Below are 19,496 nucleotides of genomic sequence, written 5' to 3' on the forward strand. Positions count from 1 at the left end.
TTGGATAGTTGAGAATTGTCCATCCTGGTTTGGAAACGCCTACTGATTACTACATTGAGATTCCCTACTTTCATTGGATTGTTGAGAAATGCCCATCCTGGTTTGGAAACACCCACTGATTACTACATTGAGATTCCCTACTTTCATTGGATAGTTGAGAATTGTCCATCCTGGTTTGGAAACACCTACTGATTACTACATTGAGATTCCCTACTTTCATTGGATTGTTGAGAAACGCCCATCATGGTTTGGAAACACCCACTGATTACTAAATTGAGATTCCCTACTTTCATTGGATAGTTGAGAAACGCCCATCCTGGTTTGGAAACACCCACTGATTACTACATTGAGATTGCCTACTTTCATTGGATACTTAAAAAAAAACTCCCATACCGGGTTGGAAAAAGCCCACAGATTGGGAAACGCCCATTTTTGTTCCGCAGAGACCTATACTTCTTTTTTTTTTTCTCCTCCCTTCCCAGTAGATGGCAATATGCATGAAGAATGTGAATTGCCAAAAAAACTGAAGAAGAACTCTGTCCTCTTGTGACCGCTCATTGGAGGGCTGGTCAAAGTGGAAACGTATAGTAAAATGGTCAAAGAGGAAATTTATAGTAAAAAAAAAAAAAAAAGGACTTAAATATTGATCTGTTTTTCACCCACACCTATCATATTACTTATGAAGATATGAATTTAACCACTGGAGTCGTATTCTGCTTATTTTATGTGCTCTTTGGTGCTTCAAAGTTTTGGACCCCATTCACTTGCACTGTATAGGTCTACAGAGCTGAAATATTCTTCTAAAAATCTTTATTTGTGATCAGCAGAATAAAGAAAGTCATTCACATCTGGGATGACATGAGGGAGAGTAAATAATGAGAGAATTTTAATTATGGTGTGAACTATCCCTTTAATATTGTAATCATTGTATACTGTAATAATGATTATTATTAGAGTTAGTATAAAGTTTCACTGAAAAAATCATGGGTCTGTAAAATGTGAAAACCTATAGAACAGAAGCTCTGACATCCCCGTACAGGAAATGCAGGTTAATAGTGAGGTGACTTGACTAATGAACTGATTTGTGAATTAAAACCTGGCCAGACAATAGTCTAAAGACCGCCGAAAGACTACCACTGTCACCACGCTAAACCACGCCCCTAAACATGAACGATGCGCTTCCGGCAATGACGTAACATAAAAATGGCGGCACCCGTGCAGAAGCCAAACATTACTTTGTAAGCTAGTAAAATGCATCGAAGATACAGGATTCACATCCATACTTTTGAAACAAAAGATAGCAGTGCCATTTTGTTTCTTATACGTAATTTTCCAGGCCTCGAGCGACAGAACGCTTTGTGATCGCAATCAAACGTGACAAAGACACGCTTATCAAACAAGAAGGAATAACTTCAAATGTAACAACGGAAACACTACAGACAATATGGAGTTTATTAAACAGGAGAGTGAAGACATGAGTTGTGCAGAATCATGCAGCGTGAAAGATGAAGAAACGACGGAACAAAGAGGTTGGTGTCGATTCTTAATCTGACATTTATTATTGTTGAGGAATTCTAATGAAACAGAGTTTCACCATATTTGGTGGCTGTAGTTATACAACTATAGGAGCTGTGAAATAACACAGTTAAACAAGTGTATAAATAAAAAAATGCATGTAAATGATCCAAACCAGATTTGATAGCAGGATGGGGTGGGGAGGGGGGTTCTGGTGCTGACCTTTAAAGGTGATGTAAGCGATTTCAGCCGTTCTACTTCCGCTGTTGGATTAGCCACGCCCCCTCTTTCCAAAACACCGAACTCCAAAGATACCAAAATGAGCTTCATTGAGAGCAGAAACGGTTGTTAAAAACAACAGTTGCAAAATAGCGCCCTCAGCTGACAACTGTTATGAACAACATGGCATAAAAATGCCTTATGCCTCAATAATTCACTGCAACTACAATACAATGAAAATGCGCACAATGATTGACCGGCAGAAAGCGTCATTGTCCGCGGACACGTTTTTATTAGCTGTTTACAGAGACAGGTGAGATATCTTATAACAAACAACACTTATTTTAGTAATATCTTAAAGGGAGTAGGAATTGTTTTCGCATACCTTTCTATGAAAAAATTGATTACAGCACCTTTATTTGTATAGACTATAATTCTCACCGCACAACGCAAGTAAACGTTGTTAAGATTAAAATAGCATGCTAAAATAACACTAAAATAAGAACACAAAGAATGAGGATTTAATAGTGAAGGGGATGCACTATATTTTATTAAACACGGAATATGCCGTAATAAAAACAATTATAAGCAGTTTTCTGAATCGTTTCTTCTTAAACTTAGAGTTTGTTTGGCATTAAAGGGTTAGTTCACCCAAAAATGAAAATACTCATCATTTCCTCACCCTCATGCCATCTCAGATGTGTATGACTTTCTTTCGTCTGCTGAACATAAACAAAGGTATTTAGAAGAATATTTCAGCTCTGTAGGTCCATACGATGCAAGTGATTGGTGGCCAGAACTTTGCACATAAAGGCAGAATAAAAGTAATCCATACGACTCTAGAGGTTAAATCCATGTCTTCAGAAGTGATATGATAAGTATGTGTGGGTGAGAAACGGATCAATATTTAAGTCCTTTTTGACTATAATTTCTTCTCCCTGCCCAGTAGGTGGCGATATACACGAAAAATGCGAATCGCCAAAAACAAAAGGCACTCCTCTTAGGAGAGACGAGCGTTTAGGAGTGCTGTTTGAAAGTGGAGATTTATGGTAAAAAAAAATAAAGTATCAGCCAGGGGCGTTTCTAGGACTTGAGGAGGTTCGGGGCTTAGAGGGGGGGGTGGGGGGGTATTTAAAACTACATTCGGGGCTACAGTCAAAACATTTGGGGCTGAAGCCCCGGAAAAATGACCTGGCGACACCGATGGTATCAGCACTGTTTTTTGCCGATAGTTTACAAATGCAACTATCGGCACAGATTAATCAGTAAAACCGATATATCGGTCAACCCCTAGTGCTGAAATACTCTTAGGGAAAATGTTTTTCGGATCAGTCAGAGTGCTCATGATACAGCAGAAGGCGCCACAGCTGAGCAAGACGCCTTTTATTAAACTTTGGTCACTTTAATTTGCTTTCATTTCACATTTGTCCCTGTTAAAATGCTTTTTTTTACAATTTGATACTTTTATTTCAGAACTGATGGAACTGAAAGAGGAAAGTGAAGAACTGAAAGTGGAGGAGAAACATCAGTATCAGGGACCTCATGAAAAAGCGATTAGCTGCTTACAGACTGTAAAGAATGTCTCACAAAAAAAGGCTTTCGCCTGCACTCAGTGTGAAAAGAGTTACAGCAGTAAAGGAAACCTTGAGGTGCACCTGAAAACCCACACCGGAGAAAAGCCTTTTACGTGCCCTCAGTGTGAAAAGAGTTTCATGTTTAAAGGAAGACTTAATGCGCACATAAGGAGTCACACTGGAGAGAAGCCTTTTACATGCCCTCAGTGTGGGAAGAATTTCAGCAGCAAAGGAATCCTTGCTAGGCATGTGAAAATTCACGATGCACGGGACCCCTTTACCTGCCTCCAGTGTGGAAAAAGTTTTGCAGTGAAACAATACTATAACCGTCACATGAAAATTCACTCCGGAGAGAAGCCTTTCACATGCCCTAATTGTGGAAGAGGTTTCACAGAGAAACAAAGCTTTAACCATCACATTAGAAGTCACACTGGAGAGAAGCCTTTCGAGTGCCCACTGTGTGGAAAAGGTTTCACGCGTAAAGAAAGCTTTGAATACCACATGAGAATTCACACCGGAGAGAAGCCTTTTACGTGCTCCCAGTGTGGGAAGAGTTTCACACGTAAAGAGTCCTTTAAGTTGCATATGAGAATTCACACTGGGGAAAAGCCTTTTACATGCCCTCAGTGTGGAAAAAGCTTCGCCGATAAACCAAGCTTTAACTGTCACGTAAGAATTCACAATGGAGAGAAGCCTTTTACATGCCCTCAGTGTGGGAACAGCTACCCATGTAGACGATACCTGAAAAGGCACATGAAAGTTCACGCTGCAGTCAAACCTTTCACCTGCCCTCAGTGTGGAAAAGGTTACACAGACAAAGGAGGCCTTACCAATCACATCACAAATATTCACACTGGAGAGAAGCCTTTCCCATGCCTTCAATGTGGAATGAGCTTCTCACGTAGAACAGCCTTTAATACACATATGAGAATCCACACCGGAGAGAAGCCGTTTGCGTGCCAGCAGTGTGAAGAGAGTTTCACAAACAGAAGAAGACTTGCTACCCACATGAGAGTTCACACTGGAGAAAAGCCATTTACCTGCTTCCAGTGTGGGAAGAGTTTCACACGCAAAAGGACACTTAATACGCACATGAGAATTCACACCGGAGAGAAGCCGTACACGTGTCAGCAGTGCGAGGAGAGTTTCACAAACAAAAGAAGACTTGATTCCCATATGAGAAGTCACACTGGAGAGAAGCCTTACACATGCTCTCAGTGTGGGAGGAGCTTCACACGACCGAGAAGTCTTAAAAATCATGTTTGCTCTAACTCTAAAGTGAGATCGTTTAACTGTGATCAGTGCTGTATAAATTTTACTTCGGCATCAGCCCTAAAAATACACCTTGAAATTCATACCGAGCAGAATCTTTCCTCTAGATCGGCAGAAAAAACTCATGCCTGCTTGGAGTGTGGGAAGGCCTTTTCTAATACCAGTGACTTGGGGCGGCACCTGAGAATCCATACTGGCGAAAGACCATACAGGTGCTCATATTGTGGAAAGGGTTTCACTCTGTCACAAAGCCTGAAAATACACGAGAGAGTTCATATTGGAGGAATGCCATACCACTGCACTTCATGTAGGAAGAGTTTCAGCCAATTATATACTCTACAGATTCATAGAATAAAGTATTGCCCAAAGTTATCGAAGTGAGCAAATTGCATGTCATTTTCAGTGAAAATAATGTCATTGATTTTAAATCCGGAATAAAAAAAACCTTGAGGCTTCACGTATACCATATGCAGCTTTCAGTGAGCCCGTTTACATGCACGTTCTTACACGGATTATACTTAATAAGCCGACAACGTGTGTGGTCATGCAAACACATTAAAAGTCTTTCCTTTATCAGTGTAAGGTCATAAACAGATTAAGAATAAACCGACTGACACAGGTAGACGTTTGCCCATTACCCTAATTTTGCGTTGTATGTACACACCTTAACCGGCATTCTAGTCGGCTTATCCAATGTACACACGTGTTGTGCGCATGCCTCTTCAACGTTTGACGTCAAAAGCAGGAAATATCTCGATTATTTAATATCTCATGTAAACACGCTTTTCTAAACTTACATTTAGTAGAGGCTTTTATCCTAAGCAACTTACAAATGAGGAACACAATAAGCAATTTGCTGCACAAAATTCAAAAATAGCTGCGTTTCCACTATCGACCAAATGGGGCATGCTAGTGTGTGCCAGGGCCGGTTGCATTCCCACTATCACTTGCGGGGCTTTATCTTGCCTCCTCTGGGCTTCTTCTGGGCCAACGGCCAAGCACGTTTGGCCCTCCGATTACCCCTGGGCCAAAGAAGGCCAACTGGGGATTGAGGTGGGGTCAATGTCAAAGGCGGAGTTTCGCTGAGTCAGGTCAGAGGTTTCAGCACAAAGATATAATTTCCCAATTTTTCATATCTAGCTTACCTCAACAGATCAATAGAGAATCGTCAGTACTGGTCAGTAGAGGAAATCAGGGCCGATAAAAAAAAAAAGTGCAACGTCAGATCGACGTTTTCTGCCGAACAAAGACATGATTAATTTTATTATTGCCAAACTTGCAAAGTTGTGTATCCAGTGCACAACGGTACAGGTTCGGGAATTTATTTTTTTTTTTTAAATGGAGTTTTCCTTTTACTTGTGAAATGGGTGGGGTGTGTGACATTTGCACCAGGGCAGCGTATAAATGGCAGGTTTTATGGCTATTGGCCCGAGGGTGGGAATGCAGATCGAGGTCCGAGGCTATTGGCCCCGGATGACCAGTTGATAGACCTGGCTCACACTGGCCCAATGGTGGAAAAGCGGCTAATATCTGCAGTATCGCAAGTTCTCAGAGTGGCTGGAGTGGTATAGAAGCTAATGTAGAAGAAAGAGTCAGACAAGATTTTATTTTTATTTTTAATTGACAATTTTCTGTTTTTTTTTAAATAAGCAGATTTTTGGGAGTTATCAGCGTATTGCTGTGCATGTAAATGGGCTTGGTGATTTATTTTATTTTATTTTTTATCCCCTTTTCTCCCAATTTAGAATGCCCAATTCCCACTACTTCGTAGGTCCTCATGGTGGCGCGGTTACTCATCTCAATCCGCGTGGCAGAGGACAAGTTTCAGTTGCCTCCGCTTCTGAAACTGTCAATCCGCGCATCTTATCACGTGGCTCGCTGTGCATGACACCGCGGAGACTCCACATGTGGAGGCTCATGCTATTCTCCGCGATCCACACACAACTTACCACATGCCCCATTGAGAGCGAGAACCACTAATCGTGACCACGAGGAGGTTACCCCATGTGACTCTACCCTCCCTAGCAACCGGGCCAATTTGGTTGCTTAGGAGTCCTGTCTGGAGTCACTCAGCACACCCTGGATTTGAACTCACGACTCCAGGGGTGATAGTCAGCGTCAATACACGCTGAGCTACCCAGGCCCAAATGGGCTTGGAATCATTATGGAATATGGATTACAATCGTCTTTTGTAACAATGTGCAGCTGTGAGTGCTGATGAAAATGTTCAGCTCAGCATGACGTCTTGTCAGTTCTTCAGTAAAAGAAGCTCATTGGGGACTTGACGAGACCACAAGAGCCCGGCCCAGTGACAGAACGATTCTTTCTAACAAGTTTGATCTGCTTTTGCAGTTGTCAGAGCCAGCAGAGAGTCCTGTTGGTCAAGGCCTTAACAACCTCCCACTGGCAGATGCTAATCATAGCTTGTGTGACACTGGCTTAAGCCCAAAGTATACTTCGGTTAGACACGAATGCTAGGGCGTCTGCGCACAGGAGGCGTAACGCAAATTTTGTCATCGGCAGTGTGCTCGAGCACTGAACGCATGTGGGCTGATTTTTCTAACATCGCGTACTCTGAACGTGCAGTTTTCGTATGGGCTTGGAATTATTTGCACTAATTAGTGGGTCCACAAAGTGGCAACACTCAGAGTTGAGTTGTTGCTTTCACAAAGAAGCGCTTGATGAAGATGTAATCGACGAAGGTGGAAATGCTAACAGTTGATGTGAACTTGAAGAGTGCGTGTGTGAGGAAGTCAGGAGATATCTGTGTTTGTATAACTCGAGTCTGAAGGAATATAAAGACAACTTTATGGGTCTTAACTCCTGAAGAGAAATAGTCCAGTATCTCATAGCAGTCGTAGCATGCATGTGCCAACCGCCTGTGTATGTGCGCCCAATCAAATTGAGTTTTTTTGGTTTTGTTTTTGGCACCATTCAGAGTAAACTCTAGAGACTGTTGTGTGTGAAACTCCCTGGAGATCAGCAGTTACAGAAATACTCAAACCAGCCCATTTTGCACCAACAATCATCCATGTGATTATCTAATCAGCCAATCTGGTGGCAGCAGTGCATAAAATCATGCGGATACGGGACAGGAGCTTCAGTTAATGTTCACATAAACCATCAAAATGGGGAAAAAATGTGATCTCAGTGATTTGGAACGTGGCATGATTGTTGGTGGCAGACAGGTTGGTTTCAGTATTTCTGTAACTGCTGATCTCCTGGGATTTTCGTACACAACAGTCTCTAGAATTTACTTAGAATGGTGCCAAAAACAAAAAACATCCAGTGAGCGGCAGTTCTGTGGACGGAAACACCTTGTTGATGAGAGAGGTCAACAGAGAATGACCAGACTGGTTTGAACAGACAAAGTCTATGGTAACTCAGATAACCGCTCTGTACAGTTGTGGTGAGGAGAATATAGAGGGTTGGTGCTGTTTTGGCAGCATGAGGGGGACTTACACAATATTAGGCAGGTGGTTTTAATGTTGTGGCTGATCGGTGTATGACTTCATGTGCTATATTTAGTATGTAGAAGTGCGTTTTTATTTAATTTCATAATTAGATTCTCAACATTCTTATCATATTTTAGCTTTCTAAAAATATGTAAAATTCCACATTCTATCAATTTAAACTGCATATGTAATAATGATATGAGCTGTCACTGTTTGAAATGTCATGTCAGCTACACATTTTAAATATTTACAAGGTTGAAACCTAAAAATGAAAACAGAATTCCATGTTATTATGTGAAAAACAAACACAGTATGTTTACGGGGCAAGGCTTTGCAGATGTTTCACCAACCCCTGCACAGACACTATAGGAGCCTGTAAGTTAAATTCTTCAGTCTTATTGTTTGTTGAAGTTTTAATATATGTATGATTTTAACATACTTGCACATTTATCACTAATTTTGTTACCAGTTGTTTTTTTATATGCATAATTATTACTATTTACAAGTACTTACACTGAGTTAACCTTATTATGGATAAGTGCTAAAATGGTACTGTCTCTTTAAGAATAACATGTGTCTCACAGAAGTGTTTTGGTTTAGTGGATTTTTTACTGCATCCTTGCTTCGTGTTTACTTTTTGCCCCTGTAGTGACATTCCATTGTTTTTTTTAATGTTACCTAATATTTTATATATTTGATAATATTCAATCTGCAGTTTTTGTATTCAAATTTCGGGAAGTAAAATAAAAAATTAAGGCATGTTTTTGTGAAATTCCATATTTTTGTAGGAATGCTTTTATGCTTGTGAGTAGTTTGTAGGAGTATTTTGTTTGCTTATTCTCGTCAGTGTTCTGTCTGTATATGAGCAAAAGCACCCATGATGAACATCTCAGTGTTCACATGGTTAATGTGATGTATACTCTCTGGTTTACATAATAAATCATGATTCATTAGGACCTCTTTGCACATTCCTCAGAAATCTTTGCATTTTTGTGTGTCTGCCAGATTTGGATGGTTGAAGAAGGTTTGCACTGAATTCGAAAGGATCCACACACAATGGTATCATGTAGCTTTTTATATTAACATTGCTCCTGCAATTTTTGGGGAATATTGTATAAGTAAATAATTAAAAATATTTTGTTATTTATTCAGAATGGTTAAATAGAAAAGTTCATTCAGATTATTTTCTTCAGTGAAGATTGTAACTTTTCATTATTTTGCAAAACAATGCAGACAGAACAAAATCTGTTTTTTTTTATTGTATTGTTTAAATGAAACTTTTTTCATTGTTCATCGGAAAGAGTGACATGAAGCTAAAAGAAAACGCAGTTGGATCATTCCTGGGATTCTGTTTTTTTTTTAATTGATTTTTCTCCACACTTTGGAATGCCCAATTCCCAACGCGCTCTAAGTCCTCGTGGTAGTGTAGTGACTCGCCTCAATCCGGGTGGCGGAGGACGAATCTCAGTTGTCTCCGCGTCTGAGACCATCAATCCACGCATCTTATCACATAGCTTGTTGAGCGTTACCTCGGAGACCTAGCGCGTGTGGAGGCTTCACTCTATTCTCCGCTGCATCCACACACAACTCACCACGTGCCCCACCGAAAGCGGGAACCACATTATAGTGACCATAAGGAGGTTACCCCATGTGACTCTACCCTCCTTAGCAAATGGGCCAATTTGGTTGCTTAGGAGACCTGTCTGGAGTCACTCAGCACGCCCTGGATTCGAACTCGCAACTCCAGGGGTGGTAGTCAGCGTCAGTATTCCTGGGATTCTTTAATATTCCAACTTGGAATATTCCTTCCAACTACATTTGAATAAATGTATGAATACTCCACAACAAGTCATATTTTCCCACCTCAGGCGTCAAAGCCTTTTTATTATTTTTAATATTTTTCTGATTTGGACACCTTTTTTTCTCAACCCCCATCACGGACATAATAGATGTGGTATCAAGCTAAACAAAAGTCTAATTGTGTGTCTGTGGTCTCATTATTTTTGTTAAAAATGTATTAAATTCAGATTTTTAACTAAACCCCCAACTTTTTGTGCTGCCCCTTAACATGTCAGTCTGTGCTCAGCAAACAATACATTGATTGTTAATTATGTTCTCATTTAAATTGTCAAAAAGTATCACTCTCGTCTTGTCACTACTCTCTTACCACTAGTGTAATTGCACCCACATATTTATAACACTATATTTCATTGAAGTAAACATATGGAATTTGTAATGTATAATATATTGACAATTCCATATTTTTGTTAGAGTATTCATAAATGTAGTTAATAACTCAGCCTGTCACAGGCTGACGTGACAGGGCTGTTTGTGAAGTTGTTATTTTTTCCCCTCGTGGTGTAGGACGAAAGACCACATAGCATGCATGAAATTATAAAGTCAATATTAAAAAAAAGATTACAATATTGTTTTGAAAAGTACTGATTTAATATCTTAATGTCATGTGACAGGGTTGAGCTGTTGAGCTTGATGAGACCCATCTAACAATAATACACTTCAAAATATGAATACAAATTATGATATTTTTTATGTGTGTCTGCACCATGCTGTTGAAGAAAGCTGAATGATGTCACATATGGGTAAAACCAACATTTTTATGGCCTGAAAATGGTTGGTGTGACGGGGTTGATTTCAGACTGAGGGACAAAACTTTATAGCCTGCTTTTTTTAAAAACAATCATGCATTAGATATGCATTTCAATATATATTTAAACATTATCAAACCATTATTTGTCATAGTTTAGCATTTTATAATTGAATTGAAGTGTCAGATTTTGCAGTTTAAGTTATTATGCTTGTCATCAAACCTGACCATGGTGTTACAAAGAGTCAGAATAAACATGCTTCTACCAAACATTTATTTCAAACATAAAAATTAAATAACTCAAAGTAAATGCGTAATAATGTCAAGAAAATGAACTTAAAGAAACAGAAATGAACTGCAAAATTCTAAAAATTAAATTAGAGTATAAAACAGAAGACATTTACATTTGGCAGACGCTTTTATCCAAAGCGACTTACAGTGCACTTATTACAGGGACAATCCCCCTGGAGCAACCTGGAGTAAAGTGCCTTGCCCAAGGACACAATGGTGGTGGCTGTGGGGATCGAACCAGCATATTCTGTGCTTTAGCCCACTATGCCACCACCACTCCACTAGAAGAATCAGAGTAAACATTTAGCAATTTCAACTTTCAAAACTTTCTATATTAAAAATGTATTTTGCAAACGTGTGTGTGTGTGTGTGAGAGAGAGAGAGAGAGAGTGTGTGTGTCAGATTGCTGTCATCAGCTGGAAAACAACAGATGACTTGTAAAGCCAACAAAGACCAAAAGATGGCTGTAGATCTTCACTTATTGATGCCCTGATTCTGCATTGAGTGTGTTATCATCTCACCCCTCCATTTCTGAGTGTGTGTTTAGCATTGTGGCTGATTTATTGGTTTTATTTGACAAATGTCAAAAAAAAAAAAAAAAAGGGGGTTGTGTTAAAGTCTCACCAGTTTATTCTTATGTGTAAGTGTGTTTGTGTGTATGTTTTGCACTGAGTATGTTTTAGAGTCTCACCCTGTAATTTCTGTCTGGTTTTTTTTTCTTCTGCATTGTGGCTGATTTATTGATTGTATTTGACAGATTAAAAAATAAATGGCTCTGTCTTTCCCATTCATTTTCAATGGTCGGTCAATTTTGACCATGAATACCAAAGGTGTCACTTTTTTGTTTGATCAACCACTTAGACTTATCGAATCAAGCCCAAATGTTTTTGGTATGTTTAGATGGCAAATGGAGGAAAAGTCACCAAGTCTTGTACTACTCAGATAAAGGAAACCATTTTAATTAAATGTGACACATTTATTTTGGTCAAAAATGACCGAATACCATAAGAGGGTTAATCAAAGTGATGCCCATGTATTAAGCCAACACAAATAAATTAAGCCACAATACAACAGAAATGTGTTGTGGCTTAATTTCTTTTTTGTGTTCTAAACTTTTGTTTGCTTTGTAAATTTTGTAGTGGCATCTCTGGGGCCACCGTAGTGAAGTGCCCCAGGGATATGGCAAAATGCTTGGTTTAAGATAGAAGGCATTCTTTAATGATAACGATTATTTTAATGCAATACTTCTTTTAGTTCATTAGAATGGACACATCAACGTTTTATAAAAAGCTTTCAACATTTCATTTTAGTGAACCGCCACTTTAAATAATCTGTGGGACTGAAATGTTACTGATTTCAAGAAATGACTTAATGTTTTTAAGCAGCTTTTTTTCTCTCTCTCAATGAAACACTTAAAATATGTTTTCCAAGTGGACATGACTAAAGCAACAACAACTGAGAACCACTGGTCAAGGATGCTCACCCTTGAAACGCAGCATCATTCCACACCAGCAGGAGACAGTATCGCGTCTCATGAGTTTTGTGTATTCCTCCCTTCTACCAGCAAAGAGGAGGACGTTGTGATTCTCCGGCTAAATAAAACAAACTGAACAACAGCGTCCTGCTGAAATTTATCTTCCTGCATGAGGAATCATGAGCGTGCATTAGACGAGCGTCACCAGCTCCTCTCACGCGCATATTCGTCTGTTGTACACGGATACAGGACTGTCTGGAGCCGCTATCATTAGTCACCCATGAGAAGTGATTGAAAGTGTCTCCGTGATTGCGATAGTCGACTCTGATCTTCAGGGATGTGCCATGGCATCGGTTCGGGTGGCAGTGCGGGTCCGGCCCATGAACAGACGGTGAGTGAGTCACCAACATGTAAATAATAAACAAACAAACCAACGTTGCTGAGTTAAATACATGACAACAGTAGGAAACGCATTAAACCGCGTCACTTTTGTACCGGTTATGTCTCAAAACCTGGTGAGCTTCCTGGCCTATTAATTATTTATTAATTTATTCATTGAAATTATGTTTCTATTAATAATAATTTTATTATTGAAAGTTGCGAGATATGGCGTAGGCTGGATTCGAGCTTGGGTCCCTATGAGTCAACAGCCTACCACTATGCCACGGCTCTGACTATACAGCATCTTTGGCCATCATAGTCACAGTAGCTCTTTGTGATTTACAGAATGCAGTATAAGTAGACAGCTCACTAGGTATTGGAGGTGTTTTCACACTGTAGTCCTGAAGAAATCTGATGCCTTTAATTTGACTAAAAAGTGAGTGCTCTTTCAGACATTTAATTATTATTATTTTTTTCTGTCCCTGGCCTTGAAAGTATAGGTAGGTAAGCGTCATGTTGGTATCATTTGTCTTTATACTGATTTGAATAAGACAATCATTGTCCAGGCTAGAGGTAGACCGATATATCGGTTATACCGGTTATCGGCAACTATCGGCAGAGATTTTTGCCGATAATGGATAGTTCCAAAAAGCAACTATCTGCACCGATTAATCGGTAAAACCGATATATAGGTTTACCTCTAGCTTGGATATTTTTTTTTTATTATTACTATTACTCCTCATCAATAAACCTCATCTTGTGAAATATATACAGTTGAAGTCAGAAGTTTACATACACCTTAGCCAAATACATTTAAATTCAGTTTTTCACAATTCCTGACATTTAATCATAGAAAACTTTCCCTTTCTTAGGTCAGTTAGGATCACTACTTTATTTTAAGAATGTGAAATGTCAGAATAATAGTAGAGAGAATGATTTATTTCAGCTTTTATTTCTTTCACCACATTCCCAGTGGGTCAGAAGTTTACATACACTTTGTTAGTATTTGGTAGCATTGCCTTTAAATTGTTTAACTTGGGTCAAACGTTTTGGGTATCCTTCTACAAGCTTCTCACAATAAGTTGCTGGAAATTTGGCCCATTCCTCCAGACAGAACTGATGTAACTGAGTCAGGTTTATAGGCCTCCTTGCTCGCACATGCTTTTTCAGTTCTGCCCACTAATATTCTATCGTATTGGGGTCAGGGCTTTGTGATGGCCACTCCAATACATTGACTTTGTTGTCCTTAAGCCATTTTGCCACAACTTTGGAGGTATGCTTGGGGTCATTGTCCATTTGAAAGACCCATTTGCGACCAAGCTTCAACTTCCTGGCTGATGTCTTGAGACGTTGCTTCAATATATCCACATAATTTTCCTTCCTCATGATGCCATCTATTTTGTGAAGTGCACCAGTCCCTCCTGCAGCAAAGCTCCCCCACAGCATGATGCTGCCACCCCCATGCATCACGGTTGGGATGGTGTTTTTTGGCTTGCAAGCCTCACCCTTTTTCCTCCAAACATAACGATGGTCATTATGGCCAAAAAGTTCAGTTTTTGTTTCATTAGACCAGGGGAAATTTCTCCAAAAAGTAAGATCTTTGTACCCATGTGCACTTGCAAACTGTAGTCTGGCTTTTTTTATGGCAGTTTTGGAGCATTGGCTTCTTCCTTGCTGAGCAGCCTTTCAGGTTATGTCGATATAGGGCTCGTTTTACTGTGGATATAGATACTTGTCTACCTGTTTCCTCCAGCATCTTCACAAGGTCCTTTGCTGTTGTTCTGGGATTGAGTTGCACTTTTTGCACTAAACTACATTCATCTCTAGGAGACAGAATGCATCTTATTCCTGAGCGGTATGATGGCTGCGTGGTCCCATAGTGTTTATACTTTCCTACTATTGTTTGTACAGATGAATGTGGTACCTTCAGGCATTTGGAAATTGCTCCCAAGGATGAACCAGACTTGAGGAGGTCCACAATTATTTTTGGCTGATTACTTTTGATTTTCCCATGATGTCAAGCAAAGAGGCACTGAGTTTGGAGGTAGGCCTTAAAATACATCCACAGGTACACCTCCAGTTCAGTACACCTCCTATCAGAAGCTAATTGCCTAAAGGCTTGACATCATTTTCTGGAATTTTCCAAGCTGCTTAAAGGCACAGTTAACTTAGTGTATGTAAACTTCTGACCCACTGGAATTGTGATATAGTCAATTAAAACTGAAACAATCTGTCTGTAAACAATTATTGGAAAAATTACTTGTGTCATGTACAAAGTAGATGTCCTAAACGACTTGCCAAAACTATAGTTTGCTAATATGAAATCTGTGGATTGGTTAAACAATTATGTTTAATGATTTCAACCTAAGTGAATGTAAACTTCTGACTTTAACTGTATATACTGTATATACACACCTCTTCATCTGGTGAGTATATAGGCTATAAAAAGCTTTATTTGGTAAATACTTGCATAAAGAGCATTGTAATGAAGCCAAGTCCCCAGTGTATCTAGGGCTTGTTTATAGTTAAAAGTCAAGCATTATGCACCAAATCCTTTTATTTATTTTTTTTTCCAATTTGGAATGCCCAATTCCCAATGCACTCTAAATCCTCGTGGTGGTGTAGTGACTTGCCTCAATCCGGGTGGTGGAGGACGAATCCCAGTTGCCTCTGCGTCTGAGACCATCAACCCATGCATCTTATCACGTGGCTTGTTGAGCGCGTTGCCATGGAGACATAGCGCATAGGCTTCACGCCATCCACCGCGGCAACCACACTCAACTCACCACACGCTCCACCGAGAACGAACCACATTATTGTGACCACGAGGAGTTTACCCCATGTGACTCTACCCTCCCTAGCAACCGGGCCAATTTGTTTGCTTAGGAGACCTTGCTGGAGTCACTCAGCACACCCTGGGATTCGAACTAGCAAGCTAGCGAACTCCAGGGGTGGTAGCCAGCGTATTTTACCACTGAGCTACCCAAATTATTTTACAAAATGAGCAAATTTCCATATGCAGTTTATTGTGCAACCAAAATCCCAATAATAACCAGAAAAAATGAAGATTTTGGTGCATAACGGGGGACTTTTAACTATAAACAAACCCGGTATACAGTTACTTATTTCGGGAATCTTGGAGACTTGACTCCGTTACAATGCTCTATATTTAAGTATTTACCATATTAAATGAATAGTTCAACCAAAAATGAAAAGTCTCTCATTATTCACTTACCCTGACGCCATCCCAGATGTGTATGACTGTCCTTCTTCTACAGAACACAAATGAAGATTTTTAGAAGAAGATAGAGCTCTGTCAGGTTCTTAAAATGGAAGTACACAGGTGCCAGCACTTTGATGGTCCACAAGGCATATTTATGCAGCATAAAAGTAATCCACAGGACTCCAGTCAATCAACAAATGTCTTCTGAAGCGAATCGATAATTAAAATGTTATTAACTTTTAAAAGTGCTTCCAGCCAGCAGCTGATATGAAGTGTGACATAGGGGCATCGGCGAGTTCATGAGAGAATTTGGGAGTGGCCCTTATTTACAACAGAAGAACGAACATCATGCAAAAGTTCGGCCATTTCAAACCGCATCCGAGACCTGGATGGAAGTGCCGATTTTAAAGTTAAAAACGTTTAATTATTGACTTGTTTCTTTATTCGATTCGCTTTAGAAGACATTCATTGATCGACTGGAGTCGTGTGGATTATTTTGATGCTGCCTAAATGTGACTTTTAGACATTCAAAAGCACTGGCACCCGTGTACTTCTATTGTAAGGACCTGACAGAGCTCTATCTTCTTCTAAAAAAATTAATTTGTGTTCTGCTGAAGAAAGACAGTCATACACATCTGAGATGGCATCAGGGTAAGTGAACAATGAGAGAATTTAAATTTTTGGGTGAACTATTCCTTTTTATTTGCTAATAGGGTGTCAGTGATTGTTTTTATTTCACCTCTAGTGGCTGCAATTTAAAAACAAAAAACATTGATATAGATTTTCGCAGATAACTGTTCCAAAAAGCAACTATTGGCACCGATTAATCGGTAAAACCGATATATCGGTCTACCTCTATTTTATTCATGTATTATTGATTTTTTGCATAGGGAGAAAGACCTGTCTGCCAAATGCATCATCGAAATGGAAGGAAACAAGACCACCATTACCAACCTAAAAGTAGGTTGAACTGACCGTTTCTGAGCTCTGTATGATTAAGCTTCACAAATAAATTTTGACTAATTCTTGTGTTATTTTTGCATCAGATACCAGACGGAGTGACTGGAGACTCGGTGAGAGAGAGAACAAAGACTTTCACGTACGATTTCTCTTATGACTCATCGGACTGTAAAAATGGCAGCTTTGTGTCGCAGGAGAAGGTCAGTGGATATATAAACGGCTCCGAATGGCTGCTGTGATCACAAGATTGTATAACCAATGTCATGTACAGTCATTAATTGTTAATTAGTTGTACGAAATTAGAGCTAGGGCTGGGTGATATTGCTAGAAAAATCTACGTAATTTTCATCCTTTTGATGATATTTAGTATATATCTTGATCAGAGGAACCATCATTTCAGTCAAACTGTCATTGTTGCTAAGTAGATGAAAAATGATGTAAGTACTAAAACACAGTAAAAATATATAGTTTAAAGGTGCACACAGTAATTTTTTCCTCATTAAAAAAGTTTAACTCCTAAAGACATGAATTGTAATTTTGGAATATATGTAGGAAATCATGACCACTCACATTAAAATGAAGACTCCAGTCATATCAGTAAACTTATAAAAGCGGTTTTATTCTACATGGAGAGGGTCCACACATGGGGGCTGCCATGTTTGAATCACATGACCAGCCGAAGACTACTTGCTAAATCTCAGTAACTGTCCTGTTATTTGACACTTCACTCATTGATTAAAGTAATCATGGCTGACTGTGAATACTACATTTCTACAATGGCATCTGAAACTGAAAACTATTGATTTTATATGATGCTGCATCCAAGCCACTAGGTGTCAGTGTCAGTCCAAGATGACACAAAGACAAAAGAAACTGAGTGCACATTTAATAATCAAGGAATGTTTTCTACACTGTTGTACACTAAATAAACTCAAGCAAGAGTGATATTCAACCATTTTCATTAATGGGTGTTTCTTCAACTTCGGGCACTTTTAATACACTTGGAGCATAACATTTTGTCTACTAACAATGTGTAACAGTACTAACAGTGTATGTAAATACATCATAAGAGATTCAGGTCATTTTTATAAATAAAAATTCTGAAAGTCTTGAAAATTACAACATTTCAGCATAAAATGATGCCCAATTAAAATATTCTGCTTGCAAGTGAAATTTAGCTGAAATTTTACTCACATCACTAGTGTCATATTTTTACCTCAAGCATGCTCTTTAGAGTTGAATGTTTAACAAAAATGTCCATAATGTTAACGGTAATACAATGTAAAAATGCTACAGTAAAAAAAAAAATCTTTATTGGTCAATGGGTAGTACATTAACATAAACAATAAAAAAGTATAATATTTTTTATAGACAAAACATGCAATTTTATGGTGCAATATTGTAAAAAAAGAACAATAATTTAGATGTAAAAAGTGTGATTTAACGGTAAAATTGTATATTATGTTTAACGAGAATACATGTACTTTTTACGGGAAACTTTTGTTAAAATTATGATGAAAAACAATAATCAGATGTTTCCAGAAGTCCCTGCGTGACCCATCACATTTCATTATATTTTATGGGAATAGTTATGTTTCTTGTTTTTTTCTTACTTAAAATGTGTATTAATTATTGCTTCAGAAAGGTCACTCTTGATGAACTTTAAATGATCATGTGGCATTTTGTAAACATTTGAAAAGCAAACTAATATAGTTCCAGAAGGTTAGTATATCAAAATTATATCATTTAATAATATAAATGGTAGGGAACCATAAAATACACAATACAGGCATCAAAATTACATCCTATAAAGCCTGAAACACAGTCACCGTATTTTTTAAGGGTAATTTATGGCAACCACAGCAATTGTGGTTTTTTTTTTGGTTTCTTTACAGTGTACACTAATTTTTGAAAAGACGTTATAAGAAACAAAATTGTGTGGTGGAAATGAAACCAAAACAGTGGGACAGTCAATAATGTATTTATCTTAGAAATCATTTTCACACAGTAAATATTAAAATGGTTTGTTAATTTCACTCTTTAATATTGAAAGTCTGTGTCTGGGATAAGGCTAAAACAATAAAATCTGAAAATAAAAGGCATTTGAAAACTACCACAATTCAATGATGAAGACCTGTTAAAAAATCTTTCATTGGAATTTGGCTAACCTTTCAAAATACTATGCAAAATAAAATAATCAGATCTGATTAGTAATTAATCCACTTAGCCTATGTTGCTCAGTAAGGTTTGCTCAGTTCTGAGACAGTAAGAACATTTGGAGAAAAAAAAAAAAAAAACTCAAAGTAAAGAAACAATCTTTTAAAAGAATATGAAGTGGCCACAGATGTGTGTATGTGACATTGTGTGTTTGTAGGTGTTTAAGGATTTAGGCACTGATGTTTTGAAGGCTGCATTTGAAGGATACAACGCTTGCATCTTCGCTTACGGCCAGACCGGGTCGGGGAAGTCACACACCATGATGGGCATCCCTGTAAGAGAAGATCTATCTCATAAATGCAGCTGAAGT

The 19,496-nt window shown here is 38.6% G+C and overlaps 2 protein-coding genes across 6 annotated transcripts in view; both read left to right on the plus strand.

The window, feature by feature from the left end:
* Positions 1-1,195: 1,195 nt before the first annotated feature.
* LOC127444052 (gastrula zinc finger protein XlCGF26.1-like) lies at positions 1,196-6,338 on the plus strand. The gene is made up of 2 exons (XM_051703214.1): positions 1,196-1,529; positions 3,208-6,338. Exons 1-2 carry the CDS (start codon positions 1,445-1,447, stop codon positions 4,959-4,961), a joined length of 1,839 nt encoding a protein of 612 aa, XP_051559174.1. The 5' UTR covers positions 1,196-1,444; the 3' UTR covers positions 4,962-6,338.
* A 6,160-nt stretch (positions 6,339-12,498) lies between these two features.
* LOC127444045 (kinesin-like protein KIF16B) overlaps positions 12,499-19,496 on the plus strand; it is a 47,230-nt gene continuing 40,232 nt past the window's right edge. For all 5 annotated transcript variants that reach the window (XM_051703190.1, XM_051703193.1, XM_051703194.1 and 2 more), the window contains exons 1-4: positions 12,499-12,796; positions 16,900-16,969; positions 17,056-17,169; positions 19,344-19,460. In XM_051703190.1, the coding sequence (XP_051559150.1) occupies positions 12,750-12,796; positions 16,900-16,969; positions 17,056-17,169; positions 19,344-19,460 (348 nt within the window). In that variant the 5' untranslated portion in view covers positions 12,499-12,749. The remainder of the gene's footprint in view (positions 12,797-16,899; positions 16,970-17,055; positions 17,170-19,343; positions 19,461-19,496) is intronic.

Source organism: Myxocyprinus asiaticus, chromosome 7, assembly GCF_019703515.2.
Source record: "Myxocyprinus asiaticus isolate MX2 ecotype Aquarium Trade chromosome 7, UBuf_Myxa_2, whole genome shotgun sequence".
NCBI classification, from domain to species: Eukaryota; Metazoa; Chordata; class Actinopteri; order Cypriniformes; family Catostomidae; genus Myxocyprinus; species Myxocyprinus asiaticus.

Coding starts and splice junctions, on each gene's coding strand:
- LOC127444052 (XM_051703214.1), top strand. CDS start 1,445: ATGGAGTTTATTAAACAGGAGAGTGAAGACATGAGTTGTGCAGAATCA. Junction 1,530..3,207: donor AGAAACGACGGAACAAAGAG/GTTGGTGTCGAT, acceptor CTTTTATTTCAG/AACTGATGGAACTGAAAGAG.